This window comes from Pleurodeles waltl, chromosome 4_2 (assembly GCF_031143425.1).
Source record: "Pleurodeles waltl isolate 20211129_DDA chromosome 4_2, aPleWal1.hap1.20221129, whole genome shotgun sequence".
In the NCBI taxonomy this organism is placed as follows: Eukaryota; Metazoa; Chordata; class Amphibia; order Caudata; family Salamandridae; genus Pleurodeles; species Pleurodeles waltl.
This window is the reverse complement of record NC_090443.1, coordinates 426,823,937-426,838,062: the sequence shown is the minus strand read 5'-3', so window position 1 is coordinate 426,838,062 and position 14,126 is coordinate 426,823,937. Positions and strand designations below refer to the sequence as shown.

General features: G+C 42.3%; 1 protein-coding gene across 5 annotated transcripts in view; it reads right to left on the bottom strand.

Annotated features, from left to right (window-relative positions):
• BRD4 (bromodomain containing 4) overlaps positions 1 to 14,126 on the bottom strand; it is a 1,024,368-nt gene that overhangs the window by 834,801 nt on the left and 175,441 nt on the right. For all 5 annotated transcript variants that reach the window (XM_069231688.1, XM_069231690.1, XM_069231691.1 and 2 more), the window contains exon 3: positions 8,890 to 9,027. In XM_069231688.1, coding sequence (XP_069087789.1) covers positions 8,890 to 9,027 — 138 coding nt within the window. The remainder of the gene's footprint in view (positions 1 to 8,889; positions 9,028 to 14,126) is intronic.

The window sequence follows — 14,126 nt, the reverse complement described above, 5'->3', positions numbered from 1 at the left end:
AAATTGCAAGTGTAAATTGCAAAGCGACAAGGACACTGAGTAAGCCTTTGCAGGGCACCAGTCTGGAATAATTTTTAGCCCATGCTGTGGGTGTCAGAGTGAAGGAAAGTGACTTGGCCGAGCGGCGCAGGTCTTTGGACGCCAATGCCATGGCCGCAGGAACGTTTCACTCTCCTCCTGCTTGCCAAACTACTTCTGCAGGTTTTGAATTGGGGCCTGGCACTTTACCTTCTGTGTATCACTTGGGTAACTGGGAGCTTGTTGGGGAGCCTGAGGAAGCAGTGCAGGAAGTATCATGTGCACCTGCAGTTAAAAATAAGCGATAGTCCAAAGGTGTCACTAACACCATGCCTAAAGCCAACCTGGTTGCTCGCGCTAATACGTGCCCAGTTCATCCTCTCTCCACAATCAATCCAGACCCTGCCTTAGCGCCGGATGTGACACTGTTCGACTGGGATGAGATCATGGGCAAATTTAAAGCTGTTCTTGCTCAGTTTGGCACCTTTGGAGGAGAGACTGTGTAACCTAGAAAGTTCTAATTTATCTCTGTCCAAGCTCTTTCCCAGTATGTTCATCATTTTCGCAACTCCAGCTATCCCAGGGGAGCAGCTTAACCTCTTCTAGCTTAACAGCCACTGCCACTCCAGTTTCTCACATTGTGACCACTGCTACCCCTGAGGATGGTGCCATCTAAGGAGTGGCTAAGCAGTTTCCTCCAGCAAGGGCCTCCGGAGGCCTAGTGGGCATTCACCCGCAAAATTAATCTGGGCATTGGGGAGTTCAACCAATTCCCTCTGGGCCCCATGGGCTCAAAGGGAGGGCCAGGGGAGAGATAGGATGCAGGGATCCTCCAGCCCAGGTAGAGATTTACCACGCCTTGATTTACTACCTGCATGCAGCCCCTATGAAGCTGTTATGACAGGGGGTCCACAGCTTACTTCCCCCACCACGGAGTCTACAGCAGCCTTGAAAACCAAAGCCAATGGCTGTGTGTCAATACGGACCTTTGTATCGGTGAATATAATTATATTCTGTTTGTGAGAAGGGTGTGGTGGACCGGTCCTGGTGATAAGTCTTCCAGAGGGGACTGTGTAGTTATTAATTGTAATACACCCAGAGGAGAGTTGGAATGCAGCAGGCATTAAGGCCAAATTAATGGACCCGGGTTGGGATAGGTTTGTCACACCCAATTTGATATTATCCTGTTGCAGGAGACCTGGGCTCAGGAATCTTTTTCCCTGGATGGTTACAAAACTTTTGTGGTGCCGGCCCTCACCTCTTGTCGCGTAGGCTCTCATTATTCTAATAAGACTACTGGATTTGAACAGCAGAATCGGTGTGGGGGACTGAGTCTAACCCACTACAGGGGACACCTGTCGGCCTAATCCGGGTTTTGCGCCGGCTAACTAGCAGTGCCTCATCTCCACCCAAGAGCAGGGATGATATGGCAGCTGAGCGCATGACACAATTGACTCCTCAGGGAAATTGCGGTCACTCAGATCACATCTGTTTCTCTCAGTTACATTAGTCTCACATATGCGTGGGCAGTCAGAGGCAGTATATGTTCCAATAAGGGTTTAATGAAGCAACTGCATCTTAGATAAAGCATGTACTGAAATAACCAGGACGATGAAGCATGACAGGATTAAAATTGTGACAAGGAGAGTAAAGCATAAAAATAGCGCTACCATATTGTCACTAGAATCATTAGACTAATTCCTACCTAGGCTACATTAGAGCACAGCATGTTAAGCTCTAGTTCTGCCCTTCAGGTTCCCTGGGAAGACATCATTCCTCATACCTGAGCAAGAAGCCGGACGTCTGCATAAGCAGCTGTAACGAAGCATTCAGCAATCCGCATACAGTCGTGGTCATCTGGCTGGAATCTCCGTCTAACGTGTATGGGACAGTGAAGTGTTTTTATAATAAAACAGCTGATGTTGTAAGAAATGTCCCTACGTAATGATGTGTATGTTTCTATGAATACCAGAGACATAGCGTTACCACGTTTACCGGCAACCTATCTTACTGCAGCCTTGAGAAAAGCACAGAGTGAAAGAAATGTCTTGTTTAAGAACACAGTGCTAGCCTAGGCAAAGAACAGCTAAATAGAGAGAAATAAAACAAGAACGTAAAAGTGGCTATTGTTAAAATAATAAACGAAGCTGAATAAAATATATCTAGGTTAAAGTGCACATCGGCAGGCCTAGTGTGCTAAAATAACATGCAAAGAGCTATACCTAAAATGGCTACACAACACCCTCCCCTTACTGGTTTCAAAGCCTAATTATATTTTTTAAAAATCTACTTAAATGCAACCTAAGGCACATATAAAAAAATGTCAATGACAAGTTAAAAAGACACAAGCATGTTTGAAAGGACAATTTAAAAAAGGCGAATTTCAAGAGTCAGAGTCATTTTGGAAGTTGCCAATCAAATCCGGAATAATTGAAGACTGGAAATATTCCACTTTAGCAGGTGGTAAAGTAAAAAAACTAAGAAACTCTTCGCCAAGAAGAACCAGGGAGCATTCGTGTTCCAGAGCCTGAGCGTCAGCCAAGGCAGCAGCATTCCATGGTGTACCCAATAAGGAGTTCAGAGCTGCATCCTCCTTGAAGGGCAACTCGTAAGCAGCTTCTCGTAGCAAACGCACCCTCAACGCACATCTGGTAATGAGCCCTCAGCAAGAACATCAGCTGATCAGCGTCCATTGAAAGCAAGCGCTGCATAGAAAGACAACGTTTCAGTGCATGTTCGAACGAGCATCAGAGGCACCAAAAGACGGGCTGCACACAATGCAGAACCGGTCTGAATGACAGAGATCAGTCACACTCCGATTGCTCTAGGAGTGTTGCTCCGGAGTACTGCATCATGCGTTCAGGACACAGCTGCGCTGGTGGGAGCGCTTTCATGCCTCCTCCTTGCGGCAGGGCAGTCACTGAGCAGAAAAAGTAGCAATAGCAAAATGCCACATACTATAGCCAAAGTTTGTCTAATGCCCAGGCCAGGGGGGTACCACCTGTGGATCCAAAACCAACTTTTATTGGGAGGGACAGAGGAACAACCATTGATGCATTTGTTACTAGGTCTCTAGTATAATCTAGATGATCAGCTTACTTTTGGTACGGTTCATCATACCAGTTTTAGTGATCATAACACCACTGAGGTTGGCTTGGCTATCCGAGGAGCCAGTCAGGTTATCTGTCCGATCTAAAGAACTTGACCACCAAATACCAGGTTCGCAGAATTAACTGACGTCACATTTCTATTCCCGCCCTGATGTGGCCACTGTTTTTGCTAATTGTACCTAAATTTCTGAGGTTCTGTTATAGTCTGGAGCTCCAGCTGGCAGTGTAATAGAGGCCTTCTGCTCTTTAATCACTTCTGTTAATTCGATCATGACTGAGATGTTGGGCTCTAATCAGCTATGAAAGGAAGGTTGGTTTGACAAGAACTGTAGGGTTGCCAATAAATACTTGCATGCCGTACTTAAAGCTGTCCCTCAAGACCCACAAGCTATCACTTTGGCTAGATCTGCTTATGAAAATGCCATCAGGGTCAGGATCTTCCTGAAAGAGGATCAGTGGAAGTGCCTTCTATCGACTTGTCGATCGAGGGATGCTAGAGGCTTTTTGAAAATTGTTAATAGCAAACAGATTCCTTCCTGTCCCTAATGAAGATATTGGCTCCACAATTTCCTCCTTTCAGCGGGTGGAACATTTTACTGGTATATACGCTGTTAACATGACCTAAGGTCTTTCTGACTCTGTGGGGATCTTCTCGCCTTTCTTGGGTCTTTTGTGTGAAATTGAGGAATTCCATACTGGCAATAGACAAGACCCGGCATGCTGTAGACTGATTTCCTTGCTTGATTCATGGGTCAAAATTGTGGGCCGTGTTGCCTGGCATCGCATAGAGGACTGGGCGCAACCTAATAATAGTCTTTGTCTAGCCCAGTACGGGTTAACCCCTTCGCTGCCAGGCCTTTTCCCCCCCTGTGCCAGGCCTTTTTTTGCCTATTTGGAATAGTTCTCGCTTAGGCCCTCATAACTTTTTGTCCACATAGGCTACCCACGCCAAATTTGTGTCCTTGTTTTCCAACATCCTACGGATTCTAGAGATAACCAGACTTTGTGGGTTCCCCTGAAGGAGGCCAAGAAATTAGCCGAAATACAGTTTTTTTTTAAATGGGGAAAAAGGGGCTGCAGAAGAAGGCTTGTGGTTTTTTCCCTGAAAATGGCATCAACAAAGGGTTTGCAGTGCTAAAATCACCAGCTTCCCAGCTTTCAGGAACAGGCAGACGTGAATCAGAAAACCCAATTTATCAACACAATTTTGGCATTTTACTGGGACATACCCCATTTTTACGATTTTTTGTGATTTCAGTCTCCTTCCAGTCAGTGACAGAAATGGGCGTGAAACCAATGATGGATCCCAGAAACCTAAACATTTCTGAAAAGTAGACAAAACTCTGAATTCAGCAAGGGGTAATTTGTGCAGATCCTACAAGGGTTTCCTACAGAAAATAACAACTGAAAAATAAAATATATATTGAAATTGAGGTGAAAAAAAACAGCAATTTGTCTCTACGTTTTACTCTAACTTTTTCCTGCAATGTCAGATTTTTTAAAGCAATATACCGTTCCGTCTGCTGGACTCTTCTAGTTGCGGGGATATATAGTGCTTGTAGGTTCATCAAGAACCCTAGATACCCAGAGCCAATAAATGAGCTGCACCCTGCAGTGGTTTTGCATTCTATACCAGGTATAAAGCAATTCATTTGCTGAAATATAAAGAGTGAAAAATAGCTATCAAGAAAACCTTTGTATTTCCAAAATGGGCACAAGATAAAGTGTTGAGGAGCAGTGGTTATTTGCACATCTCTGAATTCCGGGGTGCCCATACTAGCAAGTGATTTACAGGGCCTTTCTCAAATAGACGTCTTTTGTACACACTCTCTTATATTTGGAAAGACAAAATGTAGAGAAAGACAAGGGGCAATAACACTTGTTTTGCTATTCTATGTTCCCCCAAGTCTCCCGATAAAAATGATACCTCACTTGTGTGGGTAGGCCTAGCGCCCGCGACAGGAAATGCCCCAAAACCCAACGTAGACACATCCCATTTTTTGACAGAAAACAGAGGTGTTTTTGCAAAGTGCATACCTGTAGCTTTTGGCCTCTAGCTCAGCCGGCACCTAGGGAAACCTACCAGACATGTGCATTTTTGGAAACTAAAGACCTAGGGGAATCCACATTGGGGTGACTTGTGGGGCTCTGACTAGGTTCTGTTACCCAGAATCCTTTGCAAACATTAAAATTTGGCACAAAAAAAAAAAAACATTTTCCTCACATTTCGGTGACAGAAAGTTCTGGAATCTGAAAGGAGCCACAAATTTCCTTCCACCCAGCGTTCCCCCAAGTCTCCCGATAAAAATTATACCTCACTTGTGTGGGGAGGTCTAGCACCCACGAAAGGAAATGGCCCAAAACACAACGTGGACACATCACATTTTTTCACAGAAAACAGGTGTTTTTTTTTTGTTTTTTTTTTTACAAAGTGCCTACCTGTGGATTTTGGCCTCTAGCTCAGCCGGCATCGGGGGGGGGGCAGAAATGACCTAAAATAAGTATGCCCCCTCTCCCCCCCCTCAGGAGCGACCCTTGCCTACGGGGTCACTCCCCTTGCGTGACATTGGCGCAGGAAAAAAAATCCCCGGTGCCTAGTTGTTTCTGCCCCCTTGGGGGCAGATTGACCTAAAATCGGCCAATCGGCCTAAAATAAATTTGACCCCCCACTCCCCCATCCCCAGGGGAACTCTGTGCTTGGATTTCATGGACATAAGCTAAGTGTTCACCCAAAGCTTTGGGATATATTGGTTACCCTTGGTCTGCCCAACACTTGGTTGATTTCTTGTGGGCTCTCCATACAGATGTCAATGTGTGTGTTAGGTATAGACAGGGCAAAGAATGTTCAGATCCCTTCAGTATCCTAAGAGGGGTTCGCCAGGGTTGTGCACAAGCACCTATTCTCTTTCTCCTTAATATTAATGGATTAAATTGCTTTTTGATGGAGAAAGGGAGAGATATGCCTAGAATTAAATTGTAACCTGTACCATCCCTATTGTATGCTGATCATGCTGTTCTCCTCACCCACACCTGCTACGGCCTCAAATGTTTGATTAACCATTTTGTTAAGTTCATGGACAATCTAGAACTTGACAGGAACATTGGGAAATCACAATATAAGGTTTGTGGGAAATGTTCAGCTAATCCAAGACTCATTTCAATTAAGGGAAAACCCATAGCTAGGATGGCCACTGTCCCCTACTTAGGGGTAACACCTTTGATCATCATAATAATTGCCCCCCTTGTCTTGTGAATCGTTGTCTTCGATTCAATAAAGCCTATGGCTCCCGGTTAAGATTTGCTGCTATTGTCGGCAGGAAAGCCATCGAACCCCTCCTACAGATTTATAAGATGAAGTGCCGACGAGTGCTGCTGTATGGTGCAGCTTTATGGAGGATCAGGGACTGCTCAGGCATTCAGCGGGAGAATTGTTTCTGCAAAAGGCTGCTGGGAGTGGGCCCTGAGGCCACCACTTATTTTGTACATAAACAGCTGGGCCTGGACTACGCTGAAGATTATGCCATTACTTCCTCGCTACTCTTGTATATAACTGTATGGTGTAGAGAGTTCACAGCATTTAACAGAGATGTGACTGAGGAATGTCTGGGCTGGGACCATGGCCTTAGAATTCCGTGGCTTAGCCACGTCAAGAGCCTGGCCGAGTCCCTGAGTGTGCCAGGGTTATTTTATACTCTGCACCTGTTATGTAAAGGAGAAGGTAAAAGGGCCAAGGATTTATTCTTCTCCCATGCAAAGGAGCATAACGTAACTCTGTGTCTGAGCAGACCAGCTCTGTCAGTGTTTCCAATCTTTAAATCCTCATCTGTCCTTGAACCTTCTCACCTGGGTCAGACTGCCCTGGGAGAGATCGCTCTTTACGTGCTTATGCTTGGGCTCTATTAAGTAACGCCTGTTTCCCGCCTGGGCAGTTCACAACATCTTCTATTTTGTTTACCCTTGTGATAATCGATCGCCTCAGACCTTGGAACATCTGGTCCTTTTTTGTGAGCTTTATGACCTCATGCACCGAAGGTTCTTTTGGCCAATTCCTAAGGCAAAGGGTTCTTCTCAACATACGCCTGCATTATAGCATTTGCTTTTTTCGGGTGATCAGGCAGTCGCATTTGGGGTCTGCCGTTTTTTTAAAAAGTGCCTTGTTCTGGAACAACATTATTAATTTCTAGTTTATCCAAAGCATTTTTACCTAATTATATGAATCATGTATCTTTTTTGTACTGTTTATTGAATGTATGTGATATTTTATAATGGTTTTTATTCTTTTATGATTGATATCTTTATTTCGATTATAAAAATATAATCAATCATCTCCAGTCACCTTTTACAGAAATGTGTACTACAGAAGCTGTGGAAGTCGGTATAGAATAGAAGGGCTTGTCACTGTACATATTTGAAAGTTAGAAGTCGGGCTACTACCATAGGCACATACATATGGGGGTTGTCTTTAAGATAGAAGTGTTTGTCACTGTACATATTTGAAGGTTAGGAGAACACCTAGAAAATACTTTCTTTGATAACCAACAGCCAATACACTTGGAGGATCCTTTAAGCAATACTGTCATTTTGTTAATTTTAGCACCAGACACGTTGCAACCTGAATTTTGCAACTCTTGGAGCCAGGCCCTGAAGGGTGATGACACAAGCCAATTTGGCATTTATTGGGCATCTCATCACACCTTGATGGCAATCAGCACTGAAGGAAGGGCGATTCTGTTTGAGCTGATGAAAAAGTGGCCTTAATGTCAGCTCTAATATGAGCAAAGGGCTTGCCAAGTAAAAAAGTAGTTACTTACCTGCCACTGCAGTCCTCGAGTATTGTGATCTTTCATAGATTTATATGCAGGGTCTACATGAAATGTACTCTTTACCTTGAGCATAAATCTCAGGGTTGTAAATTCCATAAATCCTCAGATAGGGATAGAGACAGCAAGATGCTATGCTGTCTCATGAGGAACACGTCACTCCTCTAGAACAATCATGAGTGTTTTTTACACTTCTTCCAAGGAAAGTCAGAAACATTTTAAGGCAAAGAAGGACAAGCCAACTTTTGGGGGATCTCCTGCAATAGAACCCCTAGCTAGTGTACCTAAAACTTTCAGTAACCTAAAACTTGACAGTAACAAATGGTAAACCCCAAATTGTGAGTGTGCCTTGTCTCAGTGAGAAAGATTCAAGCAATGAAGGCTCAGAATCACTGGTCAGCCACTAGTTCTCAGTAAAACACATGAAGAAAAATCATTGCATTACTAATAGGGGAAAGAATAGCCACACAATCAATAACAGCAGCAATAATTTAGTCTGGGGTGGATGGAGGAGTTTAAAATGGATAAATCTCATCACCTATCTCATCTCAAAGATTATTCAACATCTCAGCCGGAAAGAGGGTCTTTTGCTTCAAATGCAGATAAAACCCTAATCCTATATGTTTTTTTTAAAAAGAATAATCAAACAGGTGTTTGTGTTGGATGCAGGATAATCTGCTCCTGACCATATCCCCGCTGTATGCAGGTAAGTCGTTTGATCCTGCTCACCAAAGAAAGCCCACCTGATTTGTAGGCTCCTTTCAAAGATGTTCATTGAAAGATTTCAGTGATTACTGCAACAGAAACCCAAATTTAACGCAAAAACCAGCACTCAATGGGCTAGTTTCCTACTGTTGAATTCAGCACCTGTACTGCAGGACAGTAATGTTAACAGAACATTGCCAGATTATGAAGTGTGTCTCATACAACAACCCACTTACCTTGTTGTAGATATAACAGTTTGTAAACATGGTGTTGAAATCATGGATACACTCCTGTGCATTCCAGTAGTAATTGTTTTCCAAGCGCTTCTTGATTGTTCCCATATCCATTGGTGTTTTAATAATTTTATAATAATCCTACAAGCATCAAAGAAATATGCATGAGTAGTCCGAAAGAGTACAGCTAAAAGTTCATGCCTTTTCTATCCAACAACTTGCAATATATTGAAAATACAGAATGTCCCACCATCTCGGCCCACATATACAGCAATCATGCTCCTGCTCGTGGGGTTGGTTTAATTTAAAATCACAAGCATCTTTTTTCTAAAACATTGAAGAGCACAGTATCTGCATTAAGAAGGAACACAGGTGTCTTTCAAATTAAGCTATTATTCAAATGTTGTACTTTATCTTAAGGCAGACTGGCGCAAAAGCTTTTTTTTCTGTTCCCTCTACTGTAAGGAAGTGATGCTGAACCTAACCCTTTCTTTTTACGGTTTGTGCTCAAACATATCAACACAGAAAGAGAGAATTCCGGCTATGCTCAAACGTCTTGAATCAAATTCTGGAGGACGTGCTCCTTCATAAATTGTGGCTGTCGCATTAGGATATGCACACAAAGGATATTGTGCAAACAGCCTCCTACTCTCATAAGGCGATACAAATTCTCTCACTGCTTAACAATGAACACTGAAGGCAATGCACATTGCTATATGTCCAGTACATCTGTTGTACCGCCATATGTGCTTCCACACCAGAGGCCACAAACTGCTTCACCTCTCACAACCGGTGAATGCAATCATGCTACAAGGAAGAACTTCAATAACAATTTAACAAAGATTCACATTGAGGTCATCTGGAAGTTGTGTGTGATGACAGCTTAGTGTATCTAGGAAAAACACTGAAGGTCCTCTGGGAGAAAGGCTTTCAGTTTCCTTCGAAGGAGGGCCCGAGGGATGCAGTGTATTCAACTTTACATCCTTCACCCATACCATGAACCGATCAATACAAACATGTTGTTCAAGACCCAACAACATCTCCAAGGGCAGCCAATTAAGAGAGAAGATGCCACCCACCTGGATATATACACAATAGTTGTGCTTTATAAACAATTCATCAGCTGAGCCTAAGTGTAGGAGAGCAAATGCCCAGACATACCCTGAGAAGTTCATAGTTCGGTTCATTTGATGTATTTATCTAGGAATTTGTATGACTTTAGAGCACCAGAAAAACAAATGAACGATTAACTTAGAGAGCATGCTTTGAAGAGTATACTCAGTGATGACTGAACTGCCAAATAGATGTTACTCCGCTCCAACCCAACTTATTCTGGGTCAGACAAAGTAATTTTGCACTGCATCATCTCAGCAAGCACGTTCAGAAAAATGGAGGTTGAAGGAAAAGAAAAGGTAAAGGTCTTCAACCAGTCAAGTTACAGGGTATTCCCACAGACGCAGGCACTCATAACCTGAAAGTAAAAGGTGCTGCATTTTGCATTTCTTGCTGTACCAAAGTCGTCGAAATAAAGGGTAGGGGCCAGGACATAAAAAATGGCATGTTCTCCAAGAGGGTTCCTGGTATTGTAACTGTATTTATATAGCGCTTACTACCCCCTGACGAGGCGTGGAAGCGCTTTTGTGCAGGTGAATTTAACCTTGTTGAAACTTCCACTTCAAATGCCAGGGTCTCATCAACATTTGAGGAATGAAGAGTGGGTAAGAACAAAATCTCATTTTCTATCCTTTCCTGATAAAACTGGGAATCCACCTTATTTGTTACCCCTCCGCCAAAAGGGACAGTGGTTGGATATGCTACCTAGCCTCCTAACGAAAACACCAGGAAGGAGCAAAACTGATATAAAATAAAGTGTTCTATAGACATATTTGGATGATTTATAGAAACCGTTCAGAGATAATCTACTAACAGTGATTGTCTCACAGCAGGCTTTCCCTCTGAGAAGAAACCGCACTTTGTCAAATTGTCTCTTCAAGCAAAAAACTACCATTTAGCCCTTGTGTGATTTAGGCTGCAGCAAAATATGATGGACATAAAATCTAGGCATTTTCTTTTTGATTTTTACTTATGTGTCTGAAATATCCCTGGGGAGTGATCTGGTGACCTTAGCTGTGTGAATGATGCCAAAAGTCAGAAATCAGCAGAGGATGTTAAATGGTTCAGAGAGGACCAATATGGTCCAGGCTGGATCGAGTATAGGACCATCAATAAGAGAGGCTGAGATAGGACCAGATCTGTAGAACAAATCTTCCCTTACAATCATTTCATCGGGTATTCCCAACAATAAGTTTCACCTAAAATGTTGGCCCACCAAAGTGAGACCTACATACAAAACAGAGCTGGTAGCTATTAGGCAACGTGTACACAAACATTGAGATGGGTGCAGATATGCTAAGGACTGCAGATATGCTAAGGACTGCAACCAATCATGGGCGGACCAGTCCAAGTTAGAGTTTAAACCTGCTCTACCCATGAATCACATTTTGAAATAAGAAAGCAAGGCCTGCTAAACCAAGAGTCTATCATTTGCAAGGAGGACCACAACAAAATGGAAGTCGAGTGCTACATCAAAGGGTTCAAGCATCACATTTAATAACCATTCAAAGAGTAGCCATTAACCTTATCCACTACCATATGCAACACTGTTGCAAAGATGGCCTCTTTCCAACATAACATGTACAGAAAGGAGCTATTACATATGCACAAACAAATTGCAGAACTATCGAAGTACAAGACTTATCTTGGCTATATACCAACAGAATGTGTGGTGCCCTAAACCTCTCTGGAGGTGACAAAAAGAAAGCAGAGCACAGCTCATTTACAAGTAGCTTCTTTCATCAAGCAGCTACAGAGTACTAATCACCAACCAGGAATAGATGCTGCTAACCATAAGACAAGCACAATTGCAGCAGAATACAGCACACAATATCAACTATGCACATTTGTTGCCAGTTAACGCAGAAACATTCAAACCTACCTTCTGACCATGTGCATCTGTCAGTCCAAACACTTCTATGGGTGGCACTCTCATTTGGCAGCTAGCGCGCAGTTTGGCACACACACTACTGTCATCAAGACTCTACCCTCTCCATGACCATTCAAGTTGTGACCACATAACAACATTTCACACCTTGTGGATTCTAATGAACGTCTTCCAACATGTGTGATAGCCACAGAAGATCCACAGAACTAAAAACCCTAGTCTTCTTACAAGTGGATTATACAAAGGATCTTTATCATGAAGTCTCATTTTCAGCTTAGGCAGCAGCAAGAAACCTTTTATGCTTAAATCTACAAGTATACATCTCCCATGATTTCAAGGCCCTTCAGTGGCTCCATATTACTAAATGATCTACATTCAATATATTCTGCAATGCATATAAGGGCATAAGCGGCACTGGTCAAGCTTTTTTACAAATAAAGGTCAAGGGACACTTTCCAAAAATGATTCTGAGGTCCAGAACGGCACTGCACCTAATAACTGGGCATTACAAAAATACCACTGGTGGTATCTTATTCTCCGTGATAGCTGCAAAACTACAGAAGAGCAACTGACTACAATCGGGAATCCTGGAGACTGCTGAAAGCTTGGCCTTTTCCTATCAGAAAAATACTTGAAAGCCCAAGACCAGTTTATTCTGTTATTACCGTAGAAAGATGGGAATGATAGTGTCCTAGCTAAGTACAGAGAAACAAACTAATCACAGTAGAAAGAGCCATCATCAGTCTGTCTAGAAGTACCAGAACCATCCCGAAAACAACAATAGTATCTCATCAGGAGCTAAAGTCTTATCATTTAACTGTAATAAATTTCTCTGTAATTATGATTAACTCCAGGTTGTTGCACACTTTACAAGCTTGCATTATCCCTGCATGTATGTACTGCATGATGTCCTGCAAGATCTCAATAACAAGCATAAAATACAAATCAAATAACCGCACAAGTGATTTTACCTTTATCATCTTAAAATGTCTGAGAATAAATCTGGCCCAATAACATGTTAAGGACAACTGTACTAACAAATGCACTTTCGGACATTTATTATTATAGCGAAATAGTCAAATTGCAGTTTATTACTACGGAAGAGCTAATTTTACATAGACACACTGTTTACCGCCTCACAATTTCACATTACAGTTACTTTACACATGGAAACCATTCTCCTAATGGTTCCTAGACCTCTTCGCTGTTATTCACACTGAAAAATGTATCACCTTACATTCTGGTTCAGTTAATTATCTTTTTATAATGAACATTAAGGGACATAGCCCTTCAAGGGGTTGAAAACCCTCGTAGTTCTTTAGACACAAAATTTCCGTCCTTAAAGACTAACGCAAATTCGGGGGCCACCATTGGAAAAAGGAACTATCTGTTGACAAATGAGGTGATGGAGGGGCTTGAGGGAGAGCGAGGCCGTGGGAAGAGGTGTTGCTAGTTTATCTATTTCTACCTATTTTGCTACATTATGTTAAAGGCTTATCCAGTCGGGGATAGGCTGTTTTATTTGGGCACTTGTGTAACAGGCAGGTGTATTTTAATTTCAATAAAATGTCATAAAAATGAACACTACAAATGGCATAGCATAAACCATACATGCACAATGGAATTTGCCTTTTACCATTATTTGAATAGTAATAAATAGTATATAACACACTTCAGGAGTGAACTCAACCAAGGTGCCAGTCTGTGGCTCAGCTGAAGTGCTCTTGGACTCTCGAGCCCAAAAGAAGCTGAGCTTTCATGTGGCTTATGCCCATCACCCATACTCTGCTGCGTCAAGATTAAAAGACATTATGCTTAAACTTTGATATGTAAAAGGAGAGGGAAGAGGTGGTCATCTAGATAAGTCTTAGAATGTAAACCAGAAAACCCAGGATCAATTCTCACTTGAACAAACGGTGTGATCCTAGACAAATATTTTATTTCACCAAGCATTTGTTTTTCTTCACTATGACGCATGAGCACTCCTTTAAGTACACAAGTTCATAATGTACGCTGTACAAAAACCTTGTTTTTTTCCATCACCAATTGGGCCTGTCTACAAAATTCATCTTGAGGATCTTCACTATGATCGGAATTTAAAAGTGGTCCATCGATTTTTAATGTATTAGTTGTATGTAGATGCTAGTTGTTTAGTCATCTTGGTAAGTAGCTTATCTTTCACTTGCTTTTTGAAAAGTTTAAAACTTATGTTCCCTTAAAAGACATGTTCAAATTCTAG